At 45.5% G+C, this 18,790-nt stretch overlaps 1 protein-coding gene across 1 annotated transcript; it reads left to right on the top strand.

The window, feature by feature from the left end:
• The first annotated feature begins 4,478 nt into the window (after nucleotides 1-4,478).
• Nucleotides 4,479-7,900, top strand: LOC119294949 (putative F-box protein At1g47790). The gene is made up of 2 exons (XM_037573263.1): nucleotides 4,479-4,951; nucleotides 6,428-7,900. The coding sequence occupies exon 2, from the start codon at nucleotides 6,446-6,448 to the stop codon at nucleotides 7,700-7,702; it is 1,257 nt and encodes a 418-aa protein (XP_037429160.1). The 5' UTR covers nucleotides 4,479-4,951; nucleotides 6,428-6,445; the 3' UTR covers nucleotides 7,703-7,900.
• Nucleotides 7,901-18,790: the final 10,890 nt, after the last annotated feature.

The following is an 18,790-nucleotide window of genomic DNA, read 5'->3' as shown; positions in this document are numbered from 1 at the left end:
AAGGCATAAAACAGAAATACGCCTCCACTCGTACCGCTTCGGGCACGAGTAGTGAGACTGACTGGTGGGTCCCACGCGTCAGGAGAGAGAGGGGGGTGCGCGAGATCAGAGAGAGGCAGGGCTTCGCTGGAGCTCACACCGGCGACGAGGGGGTTTGGGGCTAGGCTAGAGGGATATGATTGAAGCGGGGCTTAAGGCGCACCTGCCCGTACCCGTAGCTTGGCTTGGGGTGGACGGAGCTACTCGCAGTTGAGCTCGCAAGCTACGGTGGCGGACGGGTTTCGCTAGAGTGGTTGAAGACGATGGCTAGAGGCAGCTCCGAGAGCTCAGTGGTGTCCAGGCAACACTAGCAGATCCCCAATTCCCCGCCCAAGCAACTGCTTGAGCTCGAGAGGCACCGGAGAGCGGCGGCTGGACTGCGGGGGATCGTAGGAGTCCTTTGGTCGGGGAGACGGCCAGAGGCCTGCCCGACCGAGCTTCTGCTCGTCTACATGTTCGTGGAGGTGGTGTGGAGTGGTGCTTGGCTAGAAATCGAGGAGGGGAGCGCTATATATAGCCGGAGCAAGGGGGGAACGTGTCACCGCCGGAGCTCTCTGGACACGCGGCGAACGGCAACGAGAAGCTCCAAGGTGAGGGGGCAAAGGCCCAGTGTCAACGCAGGAGCTTGCCCACGCTCGCGGACGAGCACAAGAGGCGGTTGGGGAAGAAGACAAGCGCACGCGCGCACTATGGCATTTTGGCCGCGACGCGCCCGTGCTTGCTGCGGCGGCTGCAGCGTTGGCGAGCGCCAGGGAGCGGTCAAGGGTGATGGGTCGTGGCTTGTGGCGACGTGTGGCAGTCGGCGGCGAGCGCTGGAACGAGCACGCGTGAAACAGAGAGCAAGGCGCCAGCCAGAGCGCGTCGAGACGCAGCCAGGCGCCGTGTCCACGCGCGGTCACCAAGCCGGCATGGTCAAAACAATGCCCAGGAGCGGCCAAACCTTGTCTACACACTTGACAGTGTAGTGTTTAGTCTAGGAGAGGTGATGGTTCATGCCCAGGCCGGCCAGACTTGACTCCACTAAGCTGACAAGTTTCTGTCCAGAAACTTGGTCGCCAAGTTTGGCCACCTTCTAGAAGGCCGTTAGGGCTGATCTCCTGGGGTTTAGGGTTTCTTAGGAGGGTGTTTAAGCTCAAGAAAATCAAGGCTAAAAGCTCAAGAAAAAATGTACTTGTTGTACAAACTGGAGTTTTGGTTGAGAATAGAAATGATTTTCTACAGCAAAAATATTCCAAAAAGTAGTGCAATATTTTTGCATGGGAAGGTGTGCCAAGGTGCTAAGAATATTTAGGAATTATCTCAGATTTTGCTGAGCAAGAAAATTTGAGGTTGCTTTGGAGCACAAGTTTCTGAAGTGAGTTTCAGAGAGAGAAATGAATATTTTTCTTTTATGAAAAATATTCATTTGATTATTTTGAGGATTGATCAGAGGAATAAAGTAGATAGGCCACTTGGGTGAAAGTCAAGGATATGCCCAAGTGACAAGTCCATTTGAAATGATTCAAACTCCAATTCAACTCGGGGCAAAAACCACGATAAAAACCAAGTCCGGAAAAGAGAGAGAAGGCAAGTCCGGAAAAACAGAGAAGGCAAAATCCAGGCTGTCACAAACCTCCCCCACTTAAGATGAATCTCGTCCGCGAGATTCGGTTGCTTGGGAAAACCATTCTAGGTATGCAGTCCTTAAAAATTCCTCTCATTCCTAGGTCGCTTCCTCTTCGGTGTGGTGCTCCCACTGAACCTTGTAAAACCTTATTTCTTTGCTGCGGGTGACCCTTTCTGTCTGATCCACTATTCTGATTGGCTTTTCCTCATAAGTCAAATCCTTAGCCAATTCTATATCTGCCATATCATTTCTTTTTTCCGGTGGCGAGATACATCTTGTTAACTGTGATATGTGAAACATGTTGTGTACTTCTGATAGTTCCGGTGGCAATTCCAACTGATATGGAACCGTACCGACTCTGGCCACGACGGGGAATGGATCGATATATCTGGTGCCAATTTTCTGCGGGTCTGAAACATCTTGACTCCTTTCATAGGGGTGACTCGGAGATACATGTTTTCTCCGGGTTCGAAGCTGATCTGACGATGTTTGGTATCATAGTAGCTGTTCTGTCGAGATTTGGCCAATTGCAGTCTGTCGCGGATTTCCTTGACTTGCTTCTCCGCTTTGAGCATTAAATCAGTCCCGAAAATGCGGTTGTCTCCGGTTTGAGACCAGTTCAATAGAGTGCGGCACTTTCGGCCATACAGGGCCTCATAGGGTGACATCTTTAAGCTAGCCTGGAAACTGTTGTTGTAGGAAAACTCGGCATAGGGCAGACAGTCTTCCCACTTGGTCCCTTGGGCCAATGCACATGCCCGGAGCATATCTTCGAGTATTTGATTTACTCGCTCAGTCTGTCCATCTGTCTGAGGATGATAAGCCGTGCTGTATTTCAAAGCGGTCCCCAAGGCTTGATGTAGTCGGGACCAAAATGTGGAGGTGAAGAGGGATCCCCTGTCGGAGGTGATCGTCTTGGGTACTCCATGTAGACTGACGATTCTTGACACATACAGCTGTGCGAGTTGATTTGCACGGTATGTGGTCCGGATAGGAAGAAAGTGTGCCACCTTTGTTAAGGTGTCCACTATGACCCATATTGCGTCGTTTCCTCGATGAGACCTTGGTAGTCCGGTGATGAAGTCCATGCAGATACCATCCCATTTCCATTGGGATACTGGCAGAGGTTGAGGAGTCTTCTCGCGTATATCATTGTTTAGATGGATGACGTTGTAGTTGCAAGTATTCGAGACTTGCATGTATCGCTATTTTCGAGATGATGACGAGATAAGACTTTGTGTTTGATGATGATTATGATGAGACTATTTGTATGTATATGCTATGATTATATTTGTGGTCTCACAACCATTTGTATGTGTACCATGATGACATTTTTATGTGCTAAAGATTCTTATATAAAGCCTGGTCAAATACAAAACAAATATGCAGAAAAAATAACAAAAACTACTAAAATTAGCAGTAGCGAGTGGAGAAAAGTTAGCAGCAGTGTACCAGTAGCAGTAGCGCGTCCATGCCAAGTGCTCTAGAGCTATTAGCAGTAGCGAGCTTCCCTAGAACCCCCGGGTGCACCAGGTAGCGCGGGTAGCGCGGGTGCGGGTGCAGTAGCAGTAGCGCGGGTAGCGCGGGTGCACCAGCGATGCTGCTATGGATTAGCTGTAGCGCCTTATCCGTAGCGCCGGCACCCGCACTACTGATGTACCTAGAACCCGCGCTGCTGCTAGGCTTTTTCCCTAGTAGTGAGCCGTCGCCGTGGGCCCGAAGCCCTATTGGATCTGACGGGAGAGAAAGGAACGACCATTGCCCAACAGCCCAGGTGACAAAGACGGCCGCACTACCCCGCCGGCAGCAGCACATAGCAGCCCCAACGCGGACATCGGAGCTCGACCCCAACGAGGCCGCCAGATCGACCGCCTCTCGATCCAGCACTCCAATCCCACTCGCAGCCGCCACCCACGCCGGCCAGCAATCGCCGCCGCAATCCCTCCGCCAGCCGCACCACCGGATGCGACGACGCGGGCCGCGCCAGGCCAGGCGCCGACCGCCGTCGGCCGCCACGAGTTCCCCACCTCGCGAGCAAGCCAAGCCACTAGGCGGAGAGAAGATCCTGCCGCCGGCGGCTCCACGCGGGCTTTGCCCGCCGAAGGCTGCCGGCGACGGCGAGAGGGAGGAGGAGGGAGGGGAGCTTTGGCCGGGGGGAGTTGGCGGCGCCGCCCGTGTCGCCCTAGGGAAGGAGCGACGCGGGGGCCGGGGAGGAGGGGGGGGGATGTGGATCATGTTGTCACCAAGAAAGCATGCGTGATTGGCTCAACAGGCCACAAACGGTATAGACAATGAATGTACGAAATCAGCTACACATCCATGTTCCAAATTGCTACTCATCCATGTTCCACGCATGCTTGAGATAGTGCAAAAATGAGTTGAATAGAGATACGTCTCTTCCAGCGTGCAAGGCGTGCATGTATAACAAAACCGATGATGTAGCGGTATGTTTTTTTTTAGTCGACTTGCATCTTGCATGGAAATTGATATATGCGTACGACGACTGGATCGGAGGCAATCCAACAGACGCAACGAAGATTATAAAAAACCCGGAGACATGGTAGAGTATCGTTGCGTTTTGCATGATCCACTAGTGCGTCCTTGTTGGTCCTGCAAAGCAGTGGCGGAGCTACAACAAATAAGTTGTGCGGGCCGAAAGAAACTGATTTTAAATCATACAAGTAATTAGGTATAGTAGTCAATGAAATTTCCAAGTTTTTTTTTTTTGGTTCAAGTTTGGTTTGGGTACATAGAAAAGCCAGTTTGGGTATAATTTGTTTCGGGCTTAAAGAGTTTGGGCCTAACCGCTGAAAACTATGGGTTCCAACCCGGTTCTTCGCCCCGGAGCGCAACTGAGAAAACAAAAAAAAAAGCCAGCGGCCGAGCCCTCCACCGCCGCCGCCGCCGCCGCCGGCTGCCAACCACCGCCTCGTCTCCCTCACACCTCGTCGGCCTACGCCCTCTCCCTCCCCCCCTTCCCCTCTCCTCACAGATCAGTGCGCCCCCTCCTCCTCCAGCTCGCCTTCCTCGCCCCCTCCTCGACGTCCTCGTCGGGTGCGCCGTGCATCACCCGGCTGGCGCGCGCCGGCTGACCCAGCCGTCTATCGCAGCCCCGTCATCGTCACGCACCCGGGCGAGGGGCGACAGCGCGGCCTGGAGGATCAGAGCCTCCTACGGCGCAGCAGGGCGACGACACCTCCACCTCCTACATCGGCGCTTCCTAAGTCAAGTTCGTCGAGGCCGGCAGCGCCCGCGCCGTCCCGCTCATCTACAAGGCTACAACGAGCCCGCGAGCGCCTCCTCGAGGTCACTTCCTCCAGATCCCCCTCCCCCCTCCCTTCGTCTCTTATTTTACTCCAGAAATTCCTGGTCTTTGGAAGTCAACCCGAAGTAGATCTCGGTGGTATCTTGATTATTCAGTGCAGTAGACCACTTTGTAAATTACAAACTAAGGTACATGGGTTGCTGTTCATGAACAACACAAGTAGCAGGCATTTGGTTAATGTTCATGGGTTGCTGTTTCAAGAACAGAGAATTGCTATTAGTTGCTCAATTCTGCTTGATTAGGATTTGGAGTTACTGTAATTAACATGTTAGTATGGCACTAAACGCATGAATTTTACAATCTACTGGACATCCTTTGCAAATTCCTGTAATAGTGAAGAAATAGAACCATAGGCTGAATGAAATTTTAACTGTCAAGTGCATTCTTGTTCTGATTGTACATATACTGATACTTTACATGTATGGGTGGGGAACTGATCTAGAACCATAGGCTACAACCATAGTTCCTAGAATGGGTTAGTTTGGTTTTGGTGAATCTGTCATATGGTATAGTTTGGGCTGGGCGTCAATGCCAATTACGTGGGTTCAGTTTGGTTTGGTTTCTGAAATGTCAACACGTGGGTTCAGTTCAGGTTTGGTTCAGTTGCCCACCCACTCTCAGATTTAAGTCCTATCCTAATTAAAATGAAAAACCCCTAATTCCAACCCCTTTCTACGCCGCCTTCTCTAACCCTTCCCCCCGCCGCCGCCTTCTCCAAGCCTTCCCGCCTGGCCGTCGCCTTCTGCCAACGCTTCCCCAGCCCGCCCCTACGCCACCGCCTTATTCCACACGCTTCCACCGGCATCCGGCTATTCGCTTTGGAGTTATCCCCGGTTCCTACCCTTTTGCGCGAGATCCTGTGATACATGGAGAGCAAGCGCCATATCTAGATCTGGCCATAGCTTTCTTGAAAATAACCATTTGCGAGCGCAAAGAGGGAACCAAGGTCCAATGTCCACCGATTGCTTTGAGTGAATGGGCTTGTCCTCTCATGTTAGGTTTTGGCAGCGCGGGCTTCAAGTGGCCTTGTACGGTGGGTCTGATGATGTAAGTTACTTCGTGTTTCACTTCTACTTTGCTCCATAGTGGATTCTTTTGGGACATATCCGTCCCATGAATGATGGAGTACTATTTTTTTTGTCACTCAAAAACATAAATTATCTCTTGTCGAAAAAAAAGCTACTCTTTCCGCTGGCCGGCGGAGTTGTCGAGTCGGTCTGGAACCGGCAGTCGGATCCGTTTTCACGTCAAACAGCAGATTACCTGCCTGGTGTCCGGATGGGTCCGAGTTGTCGACCGCCTGGTGTCCTGGTCGGTTTGGGAACCGGTAGTCCGATATGTTCTCATGTCTATCGACAGAGCACCTACCTGATTGTGCTCAATATATATGCACGCACATCGATGTCTATAGACATAGTTTCTCACCCAGATTAACATTGTCTTGTTGGTGCATTTAGGACGCAACGAAGGCTGTGATGGCTGTGAGCTTGAAAACAATCCCAGAAATACAGAAGGTATACAAGCGGAGAGTGCGCCGGCAGGTCCCTGTGATACCTGACGAGATTGTCTTTGAGATTCTTGTCCGGCTGCCTGTTAAAGCTATCATAAGGTTCAAGTCCGTCAACAAGACTTGGCATGCTATCATCTCTCATCCATGCTTCATCGGTTCACATTTCCAACAATCTGCCAAGAACCAAGAACGTAAGCCTTCCTTCCTCATCACCCCACATATCCTGGACAAGGTGATCGATAGCGAGGCCTGGCCAACCACCTTTTCCAACTACATCCCCTTCTACTCATGGCAAGAGGGCCAGGACAATGCGTGCCTTGTTCACTCAACAACCTTCCGTGGCGAGTTTGGGTCAGTTCACAACATGGTGCACTGCGACGGGCTTGTAGTGCTCCTGACCAACACCAAGGTGTTTGTCTTCAACCCAGCAATACATGATGTCCTTAAGCTGCGTAATGGCCAAAAGGATGAGTGGCAATTCCCGACTGTCGGTTTGGGCTTTGACCCACGCACGAGCAAGTACAAGGTTGCTCGCTTCTTTTACGGTTCAATAAATTTTTCTACAAGGACTTATAGTGTGGGAATGGAAATCTTTACTATCGGTGGTGATGATAACTCCTGGCGGAGTGTTGCGGAGGATCCACCGTTGCCAATTGAGCCGGGGACTGTCACACACTTTAAGGGCTCTTTGTATTTGCTTGTATGGGATGAACTCGTTGAAAGGTGCCCACAAGGTGTTCTTCGCTTCAGTTTAGAAGATGAAACATTTAGTTTCATATGCCATCCTCAACTTCAGTCATGCAAAGGGGAGCGGCTCAACTTTATTGAGCTAGGTGGAGAACTATGCCTAGCTCAATGCCTTGATGGGAAACAAGTAATATGGATGCTGCACTCTGTCGACGGTCATGAATGGATTCAACACCGTGTTATTATCTTACCTAAGCCAGAGCTGTACAAAACTTTATCGGTCCTTCCTAAAGATGTTTTGCTTATTCGCAGTGGTAATTGTCTTTACCACTATGCTGATGCCCGTCGAGATGCAAGGGAAGTGGGTCGTCTGGATCAGCTGAGGTATAAGAATCCTAGAGTTGGGTCCTTTGATTATGTTGGTCTGGATACCTTCATCTTCGACATGTTTTCATACACGGAGAGTCTTCATCCAGTGACAAAGCAAGGCAAACAGAGAATCTATAAGGATGGAAATGAAGCATTAGATGGATGATGAAAAGCATTCGAGAGAAGCCATCTTAAATATCAGTTTAGTTTGTCTTTTACTCCCAATGTAAACTAATATAAGAACGTTTAGATTACTAAAGTAGTGATCTAAATGCTCTTATATTAGTTTACGGAGGGAGTATCATTGTAACCGCAGGCCATACGGGGCCATACATGTACCGTTTGTTTACCTGCCTGAACAATGAACCAGTTATTCTATCTGCTCGTCGTCTTTTTCTCCTTCCGATATATGCTAGGTAGGTTTATTAGGCCCCTTTTATTTTGGTCTAAAGTATGACCATAAATTTTAATCAACGAAATGCAAACTATATGTCACAGAAATTATATTGTTAAAAAATTCTTTCAAATACAAATCCATTAATCTATTGTTTTAAAATATATACTACGTATTTTAGTAGTCTATAGTTGAGTTGGTCAAAGTCTAGCCCAAAATACAAAGGGGCGCAATAAACCTGGACGGAGGTAGTAGCGTATAATCTTTTTTTGTTATAGGAAACGTTTTCATGACGGACTGGTTGGTCACATGCGGACTGTGCGTTTTGCTTCGATCATTGTAGTTTTTATTTATCGCTCAAAGTCTGGTCCAAAATACAAAGGAGCACAATAAACTCGGACGGAGGTAGTAGCATATAGTCTTTTTCGTTATGGGAAAAACGACGGACAGGCCAGTCACATGCGGGCTGTGCGTTTCGCTTTGATCGTCCTGACACATTGTAGTTTTTTTATCGTCTTCTTCCACAACATATCTTAGCCTTATCTGTTCCCCATGATTTCTTGCTGCCGGTCCGTCATGGCTTCCCCTGGCGAGCTCCGCCACCGAATGGACCTCTCCTATACCCCTCTTTTTTCTCTTTCTTTCCGGCGACCTCTTCCTCCCACCTATCTCAAATTCCATGTTGTTGTCCCCGCTCCTGACAACCAAGGGCGGATCCACCTAAGGTCATTGGTATAGGATGTACACCCAAATATTTTGGCAACAAAACTCTATATATGGTATATACCCCCTCCATTTTTCACAAATAGTGCGTCTGTGTTTTCTGAGATCAAGTTTGACCGTAAATTTAACCAACGCGACCGACTGCGGCGGGAGCAAAAATTATATCACTGAATTCGTATCGAAAATACGAATTCAATGGTATAATTTTTATTCCCGCCACAATCAGTCCCGTTGGTTAAATTTACGGTCAAATTTGAATCTCGGGAAGCGTAGACCCACTACATTGTGGAATGGAGAGAGTATTAGTTATATGTGTGTTAACCATGGTGTAGTTTAAGTAATGAACATCACGTTCATTTACAAGCCTTGTGCACCTCGTCCAACGAGAGCATCTCGTTCTAGCACACTTGCGCACGACCCAATTGGCCCAGCGCAAGTAGCTTGATCCCCCGGTTCCCAGTTACCATATCTACTAGATCGGGATCGCGCCTTGATATAAGGGTGCCAGTCCCAATATTTTGGTCAAAGCAAATAATGCTAAGTTAGTAGGAATCCAGGTTTAGCATATGCATTCGTACATAATAAAGTGAAGAAAAAACATTCAATTGTTAGAGGAGCGAGCATAGTGGTGCTCGATATCGGCATGAGATCATAAGTAGGAATCGATTTTGGTGTGTTTAGAAGACCACAAAAGATTGTCACTCGACATGAAGTTCAATACCAAAAGTGCAATCACTCGACATAAAATTCGATACCAAATGTGCGATAATAAGAGAGGGAGTAATACGAGCAAATAAAGGAGAGACAACTGCCGAGCCATAGCTACTAAGCACACTAATAGGTGGCTTCATTATTCAATTGCCTTGTCAATAAACTTTGTAGGCGCCACCACACGATCCTGATGCAAACAAATCGTGAGGTATACTGCATATCATAATTTCTATATAGAATGCACTTGCGATTTTGTAACTTACCCTCTTTTTAAAACCTATGGATGGTGAGTGTGTCCCCCCTGTCAGTCTCAAAGTCAAAGACGCATATGTGAAACTCTTTGAGCCTTGATGCCTTGACACAGTCTGGCCAATTCTTTGATAAGGTGGCCCTCTTGTATGTACCCATTATCATCCGGACGGGTCTCATAACACCTCCAGTGCTGAGTTTGACCGTGATGTCCTTGACTGGTTCGCATTTAAATGGTCCATTAGATGTAGCTCTGTGAAGTGACAAGATATGTACTAGAAAAAAAAGTGCATTGGTTACAGTTGGGTACTACGATTTGTCAGAAGTAGGGTTTTTAAGATCCATACCATCCTCTGTCCAGGAGCGACAAATGTCTTGTTCATCTTGCAAACATATTACTTGATGAGAGGATCGGTCGAACCAACGTAACGCTCAAGTCATTTGATCTCGCACGGGGAATGTCCAATTCACTTGCATAGACACACTCATATCTGAAGATGTCAAAACTACCCAGATGTGGTCCTACATAATAGCATTTGATCTTTAGCCCATGGTTAGAAAACCATCTATAAACATGATAAATTGAGATGAGCTTGTTACCCCATGTCACAGTCCTATCACATAGACACGGTCCATCACACGTAGCCTGAACCTTTCTCTTCTTAGTGTAGTGGTGTTTCTCTTAATATTCGATAACAGAAAAAAATGGGAGGAGGGATCCTTCGGTGTCGGTGTGTGGTTGCCGCGGCCTGAGCGGCTCGAGTTGATATGGGGCGGAGGGAGAGAAGGAGAGTGTAGGGGCGCCGACGGTTGGTAGAGGGTAGACGCCGGGACTGGGGAAGACAAGATCGCCGCCGTTGGGGTTGGGATTGGGGGAGAGGGAGGCGGCGGCTGAGTTGAGTGGGAGAGGAGGAAAACCTCACTCGTTTGGATGGGGTTGGGTCGTGGGTACGTTTGGTGTGTGTGCGTGGGGGTTTTCAGTTCCGTGGTGGTTTGAACAAAATGTAGTACTCCCTCCGTCCCAAAATTCTTGTCTTATATTTGTCTATATACGGATGTATCTATTCACATTTTAGTGTTAGATACATCCGTATCTAGATAAATCTAAGACAAGAATTTTGGGACGGAGGGAGTACTATCTCGAAGAGCCGGGCGGGACACACGCCAAATATCTTGGCGCGAGAATTGAGAGTCACCGTGGGTGTTTGAGGGTTATGAGCGGGAGGGCAAAGTATTTCGAAAGAAGCGTCGGCGTGGGCGGTTTGGACCTGAGCAATAATTCAGCCTGCCTTCTTCTCATTGGTCAATCAGGCCCTCCCATTGATTGCCCCCATGGAATCGATCTCAGCCGCCCATCGTTTTTAGATCCGACGGCAGAGACATCACTTCACGCGGATCATGCCCAGTAAAACCTATCAAACTTTCCCAACCACTCTGGTGTAAATTTCTTTCTGGGGTATCATAGATTTGATGAAAAGAAATCGGAAATATTAACGCCCACACGTGTGGGTGTTTGTACATCGCCCACACGCCTCCATCACCACTCATTTTGCCACGTAAGAATAGATGACATCAGCAGATTTTTTTTGGTTTGCGGCTTAAAAATGTTGTATCTCCTAAATAAAAAAGCGAACTAAAAATCCGTTTTCACCATTAAATCCGTCTCGACGAGATCTTCAAAACTAGACCCCATGTTTGATATGTTTTGACGAATTTTTTTTTGCCAGAAGTTGCCACGATGTTTACACTGCAGTTGCCATAGGGCTTAAACTAAAGTTGTCATGTGGCAACTTTAGTTTGTAGATCATGGCAATTTTAGTATTTTGATGATGGCAACTCCAGTACTTTGACCATGAAAATTATTTTTTGTATGAACCATGGCAATTTTACGTGCATGTATCATGGCAATTTTAGTTTATGGTTCATGGCAAGTCTAGTTTCTTAATTCCCCGTTTTATAAATATCAAAATTTACTTTTAAATGTAGAAGAAAATAGCTGAAACATATCATGGCAACTTCAGTGTAAACATCATGACAATTCATATGCAATAGACATGGCAACTTTTAATCCAAAAAAATTTCATCAAAACATATCAACATGGGATCTAGTTTCGAAGATCTCATCGCGAGGGATTTAATGGTGAAACGGATTTTCAATCGGAGTTTTCGTTTAAGAGATAAAACATTTTAAAAACTGAAAATCCAAAAAGATTCCTGCATGCATGCATGCGATGACGTGGCAATCTGTTTACATTAGAGACGTGTGGTGCGTCTCCCTTCCTGCCACACGTGTGGCAGTTAGTGCGACCCAAAAATTTTTAGAAAACAAGTCTACTATAAATACATGAAACTGAAAAAATGTGAAAATGATTTTTTGGTAATGGCAGCCTTTAGAATTCTTTTTCGCGGTTGTTGGTCTCGTACTCTCTTACCTCCTGTGATGGTGGATCTTGTTTGTGTTGTTTCAGAACTATGTTGTGTGGCTTTATTTATAAAATCAGGCATATATGCCTCTTCTCTACAAAAAATAGAAATTATTTTTTTCCATGTGACCAAGGGGTTGCCATTTAGGAGTAGTGCTTATTTTCTTTCATACATCAAATTTTTTAGGCGTGCCTTTCATCTAACTAGACCTTGACTCGACAATGCCCCAACAACGACGAGCTTGCCCACACGGACATCCTGGCGCGCTCCCGAGTTGATTGGTGCTCAACGAGCTTCATGAGGCCCGGTCTTCTACGGGTCCTACGGACCTCCTGGCGCCGTCCCTCCTTAGGCACATGGCTACCTGACGCCCTACGTCTTTGGTGGACCTCCCGACGCCATTGTCGTCGTCATGTTCGGTGTAGCTTCACACCACCATGCACTTCATTTGAAAGCCCCAAGCTCGCCACCTCTTCTATTGTTCATTGTTTCTGAGATAGCTCACCGCTCATGTCAAGTTGTAAGCTCGCCACCTCTTAGGTAGCACCTACAGCTATGAATCAGGGTTAGTGGCAATGACATGCACCAAGGGGGAGGTCTACACCCTTCATCCGGGAGACTGTATGCACCGGAGCCAAGGATTGGGCATTTGGACGAAAATAGATCGGGCAAGGTAATTATTCTTGTAAGCTGGCCCGTGAAGCACTAGATTATTCGCGAGGCCTTCTTGTGTAATTTTCATGTAACAAGCATGAATTTACAAGACCAATAGAACAAAAAGAGCAAGGGAATCATGGACGGGTCTTCCCTAGCTAGGGACAAATGTGGCAATGGTCAAGCTTAATTGTCACCTATTACTAAAATTTTAGGCATGATTAGACAGTCATGCCTTAGATAGTGGTGGGAGAGATTATCACATGTGGCTATTCGACACATGCCGAGTCAATTCCTTGATTGTCGATCCTAAACGCCCGCTCCGCGCGCATGAAAACAAAAAGATTTTGCATGGTGGAACGAAAAGCCTAACATATGGTTTGAATCATGCATGCATGCATGCATGGTTGAATGTAACGATTCATCAGCGAGCGAGCGAGAGGTCTGGATTTGGAAGAAGAAGAAGACGAAAAGAAAAATAAACCAACTTGTGTTGCATGCATGCATAACGGCCGGGGTAACCACAAATTACGGAACGTCCACGCCCGGTCATCGAGGAATGAAGAGCACGCTTCTTTCTTTCTTTCTTTCTTTCGGTCAAGGGAGAATTGGACTCAAGTCATCAAGATTGAATTTTAATAGGCTATTCTTTTAGGTCGAAATGTCTACGAAATAGCCACGAACATTACAAGTTATGAAAATATTTCAAAAAGCATGTGTGAAGGGAATTCTACAGGATTAGATATATACGAGGACTCGCCGTCTTCCATGGCTACCCCCTCTTGTGAGTCGCCCCATACGTCATTCCGATCCAGGCTCTACAGTCATTGCCGCCCTCGACAACTCATTTCTTTGAAATTTTGCACAAGCTTTTGCCTCATCTAACTCAAAAAGATATCGGCGAGGTTTTACAAGGTCTATTTATTTTTGCCAAAAGTATAACCATGAATCTGTGCTGACAGCGCATGCTATGATATATGATGCCAAAATGATTGAAACGAGGTGATTTCCCCGCGCTTTGTGGCGGAATCTGAAGCTTAATTTTGGATGTATTATGTGTGTAGAAGATCTCAATCAAGAGCTGCTATGTTTAATGTATGCATGTGGGGTTATGCAACTCAAAAAAATGTTGCGAGCACTTGCACCATGGGTGAATAAAGAGTATGCATGTGGTTTGCATGGTGTTGCAAAATAATGTTAGTGGATGCTGACATCACACACTTGGTGAAGTGGAAAGCCGCATGCTGAGAGGATTAGGCTTAGTGGGTTTCAACTATTTAAGAAAACAGAAGATATCACCATAAACACCGATAAAATGCAAAACAATTAAATCAATCATACTCAGGTCGCTTGGTCAGCGGAAATGTAAAAGGAGACTACTAGGGTATGATCATAACGACACCGCCAAAAGAATGAAATATTCTCTTTTGTGTCTGACGGCATGCAACATGGAGTGTCAATAGAGCTATTAACATAAAAGGATCACATTTGCTGTACCACTCAAGATTTCATGTGATCTCATTTTAGTATGCTTCCCTTTTATTTTGAACTGTCCACGAAATAGCCATGAGCTTTACAAGTAATGGAAATATTCCAAAAGCATGTATGTAAGGAATTCCATAAGATTAGATACATCCGAGGGCATACCGCCTTCCAAAGGCTACCCCCTCTTTCGAACTGCCGATCCAGGCTCCGCAGTCATCGCCGCCCTCCACAACTCATTTCCTAGAAAATTTCCGATCCAACCTTCGCGGTTATCATCGCCTGCCACACATCATTTCCTAGAAATATCGCACGAGCTTTTGCCTCAACAAACTGAACGGATATGGACGAGGTTTTACAAGGTTCATTTGTTTTTGCCATACGTACAACCATGAATCCATGCATACGAGTGATTGCCGTGATATATGATGCCAAAATGAATGTAATATTGGCACAGACATGAATGAAATGCAAAACGAACGAAATGACCATGCAACAATGAATCATATCGTAGGTCGCTTGGTCAACGGAAATGTAAGGAGACCACAAGGGTGTGATCTTCGACAATGTTTTTTTCTTCTTCTAATGTGTTACCGGACATTAGAAAACACATGCAAACACCACATGTTCAACAAAAGCAATCAAACAAAGACTTGGAAGTATAGTTTTTGGGAAGAAGAATCACACAAGGAGTTAGCTCTTGTGAAGTGGGCGTAGTAAGTTTATTCAGCTAGAAAAAAGAGGCCTGAGTTATAGAAACTGACGCAGAATTGTCTAAAAAAACGGAAAAACTAACACCCACACGTGTGGGCGTTTGCACATCGCCCACACGCCTCCATCACCACTTATTTTGTCACATATGAACAGATGACATCAGCAGAAATCTTTTTGGTTTTGGCTTAAAAATGTTTTATCTCCTAACTAAAAAAGCAAATTAAAAATTCGTTTTCACCATTAAATCCGTCTCGACGAGATCTTCAAAACTAGACCCCATGTTGATATGTTTCGGCGATTTTTTTTTTTTTGCCCAAAAATTGTCATGATATTTACACTGTAGTTGCCATGGTGCTTAAACTAAAGTTGTCATGTGGCAATTTTAATTTGTAGATCATGGTAATTTTAGTTTTCGATGATGGCAATTCCAGTACTTTGACCATGAAAATATTTTTTTGCATGAACCATGGCAATTTTAAGTGCATGTATCATGGCAATTTTAGTTTATGGTGCATCGCAAGTCTAGTTTCTTAATTCTCCATTTTATAATATGTCAAAAATTACTTTTTAATATAGAAGAAAATAGCCGAAACATAACATGGCAACTTTAGTGTAAACATCATGGCAATTCATCTGCAATAGACATGGCAACTTTTAACCAATTTTTTTTTCATCGAAATATATTGATATGAGATCTAGTTTTGAAGATCTCGTCGCGAGGGATTTAATGGTGAAAACGGATCTTCAATCGGATTTTTCATTTAAGAGATAAAACATTTTAAAAACTGAAGATCCAAAAAGATTTCCACATGCATGCATGCGGTGACATGGCATAGTCTGTATGTTATAGGGCGTGTGGGCGGGTTTGGCTTACACCACACGTGTGGGCGTTAGCGTTGTCAAAAAAAAAACTGAGGCAGAAGGCGTATTAGGGAAAGACGCCTGTCTCTGAAACGCGGGCACCATCGGGGAGGGGACGAACAGGGGAGGGCGCCTACGTCGACAACCGGCGTCATTCCGCTGGACGGAGAGCTCATGGGGGGTTGGTTCTTCCATCTTCCCCGTCCGGCACTACCAAGTCCACAGACGATGGCTAGCATCGACGGCAATGTCGATTTGGGTAGGTCGGGGGACGAGAGCGCAACTCTCGGGTGAAACTGGAGCGTGGGAAGCGAGGACCCACGATGGCGCGGGGGTGGTAGTTCGCTCGGAATCAGAGGAAAGTCCGGTGCTTTTTCGGTGGGAATCGACAGACAACAATGTGTGGATTTGGGCGGGGCGGACGTCGGCGGTGGGGAGAAGGAGAGGGAGAGGGCTTCTCATCTCTCCCCGGTGAAACTGGAGCGTGGATCCGCGGCGTGTGGTTGGCTCAGAATTGGCGGGAGAAAAGGCCGCTGCTTCTTCCTCCGGTGGGAATCGACGGCGGTCGCGTTGTCGGTGGGTGGGTGGGCGACGAGGAAGAGAGAGGAGGAGCGTAGGTTGGGTGGATGCGGCGGCGCTTGTGGACGTGGTTGGGGATGAGGCTGGAGCTGGAGGGGTCGCGGTTGGGATTCAAGCACTCCAAGTTTAAGGAGGAGGAGGAGACACTACTAGGGAAAAGCCTAGCAGCAGCGCGGGTTTTAGGTCTATCAGTAGCGCGGGCAGGAGTGCTACTGATAAGGCGCTACAGCTAAAGCTTAGCAATAGCGTGCCTAGACCCATGCTACTGCTAAATTGACTTAGTAGTAGCGCTTCTACAGAAGAGCGCTACTAGTAATTAGTAGTAGCGCTTCTCCTTGCCCGTGCTACTACTATTATTTAGTATTTTATTTATTTTTTATTTCATGTTATATTCATACACCTTTACACAAGTTTTCATACAACAGGAATTTAGAGATTGTTTTTATATCATAATGAGTTATTACATCACAGGGTGAAAGAACCGTGGACTAGTTTCAAGTGGATGTCCATCCACTTGAAAATAATCCGTGGTTCTTTCACCCAATGGTATAATAATATCATCATCATCATCATATCATTAACAACGTATCATCATAATACATCATTGTCATATAACACCTCCTCAAGATCAACTTAGCAAATTGGTCACTAGTCGTAATCACAAGTACTCCTCATTATCAACTCTAACACATTACCACATAATAAACATATTGTACCTCATAGGACCTACTACATTCGATTAAGACCTACTACATTTTCTAAGGTAAAATAGCAAAAAACAAGATAGCCCCTGACTCTCCATTATGAAGAATGGAGATTAGTCTATCTCCAATTCTTACCTTTCGCTGAATGTTACTTCCAAGAACCTTCTTGCGAATGTCCATACATTTCTTTCATTCTTTGATGAACATGTGTTCACCGGTTTTAGAAATCCGATATGCACAGGTGAGCTCCCTAGATTTACCTGGCAGTATGTTCAGAACTGTAAGCAGACCATTCAGATACATCAGATGAGGCACACAATCCATCGGGAGTTTCTGTTGAAAAACATAGTAATAACTTTGTAGTTAGCAATGATGTACTAGTTTTAAAAGTATGCAAAAGATGCACGGATGTCGTAATAGTAAAAAACCTTACCAGTGTATCTCCAGAGAAGTTACCGTGGTTCAACACATGCACTAGTGGCACGTATTCACCATAATTTGGAGGAGTTCGATAATAGTTATTGTAATCCTCAAGAAGAGTACAAAATGCGATTAGATGATTTTTCTCCTTATAAGTTAATTCGGAGCCATCGGTGTAGTGGGTTTTGTCTACCATCTTCCGCATAGTCTTTGAAGAATCAAAATAAGCTGTCAATGGAAATAAGTTGTCAACTATTTTGAAATAAACAATATAAATTAGGTAATAACTATGTTTGAGAAACTCACATAGCGGTACAATCGGAAGCGTATCAACAAGGACCCAAATGTCCATATTGTCTGGCTCGATGTCAGGATCACCAAGATCCATAGTGACAATCATATCCTCATAAAAACCATACATTTTGCAAAGTGCTTCCCAATTTTGGCAACCAAAACGGGTTACGCTCTGAGCATTGCACAGATTTACTTCAAAATCCATATCATGATGGGTCCTTAGGTGTATTTTCTTTGTTTCAAAATTTTCATGGTCTTCAAAACCCATCCTCTCCAAGACATAGCGTCTTGCATGGCATGGGATAAGCTAGTCGAATTGTAAAAGATGAAAATTACTCGTTGAAATAGTTGAAGTCATGCTTAATTAAGAAAAAAACACTTGTCGTTGTTGCGTACCATTTCAACATCGAAGGTCTCCTCGAGCTTAATGCTAAAGCGCCGATCTTCATCCAGCTCAATGAATCTGTCGCACATACCTCGATCATCGTGGCACCAGCTGCACTCCTCCGGGAGATTGTCGTCGTCCGAGTACGACATTTCCTACGTTCATAATTCAAAGATTAAACTTGTACATATTCTAGCACAAGTCATGCCAGAATTCACGGAAAAATCCGACATGACCTTTGCTAAAAAAGGACATATCGAGCGCCTGAAATTTGCCGGAATAGAAATTAATCAACACTCCGGCAAAACATAGGCCACTCGGAGGTGTAAATAAAACATGAAATAATTGCTTAAACTAAAAAATAACAACAAATATGACATGTTCAACTAGTTCTATTAATTCAACTAGTTCTTACTAAATATAAACTTACTATAAATAGAAAAAAACTAGTTCTTTCTAAAAATAAAGTAGTTCAACTAGTTATTAATTTACTTACTAAACTAGTTCTATTAATTCAACTCGTTCTTACTAAATATAAACTTACTATAAATAGAAATAAACTAGTACATCTACTACTACTAATTAACATCTACTACTGCTAATTATACAACTAGTTTACCATCACTACTACTAATTAATATCCACTACTACTAAAAATCA

The sequence above is a fragment of the Triticum dicoccoides genome, chromosome 4B (genome assembly GCF_002162155.2).
Source record: "Triticum dicoccoides isolate Atlit2015 ecotype Zavitan chromosome 4B, WEW_v2.0, whole genome shotgun sequence".
Classification (NCBI taxonomy): Eukaryota; Viridiplantae; Streptophyta; class Magnoliopsida; order Poales; family Poaceae; genus Triticum; species Triticum dicoccoides.
This window is presented reverse-complemented; position numbering and strand designations above follow the sequence as displayed.

Bases quoted from the DNA above. Each gene is read 5' to 3' on its own strand.
- LOC119294949 (XM_037573263.1), top strand. From the start codon at position 6,446: ATGGCTGTGAGCTTGAAAACAATCCCAGAAATACAGAAGGTATACAAG.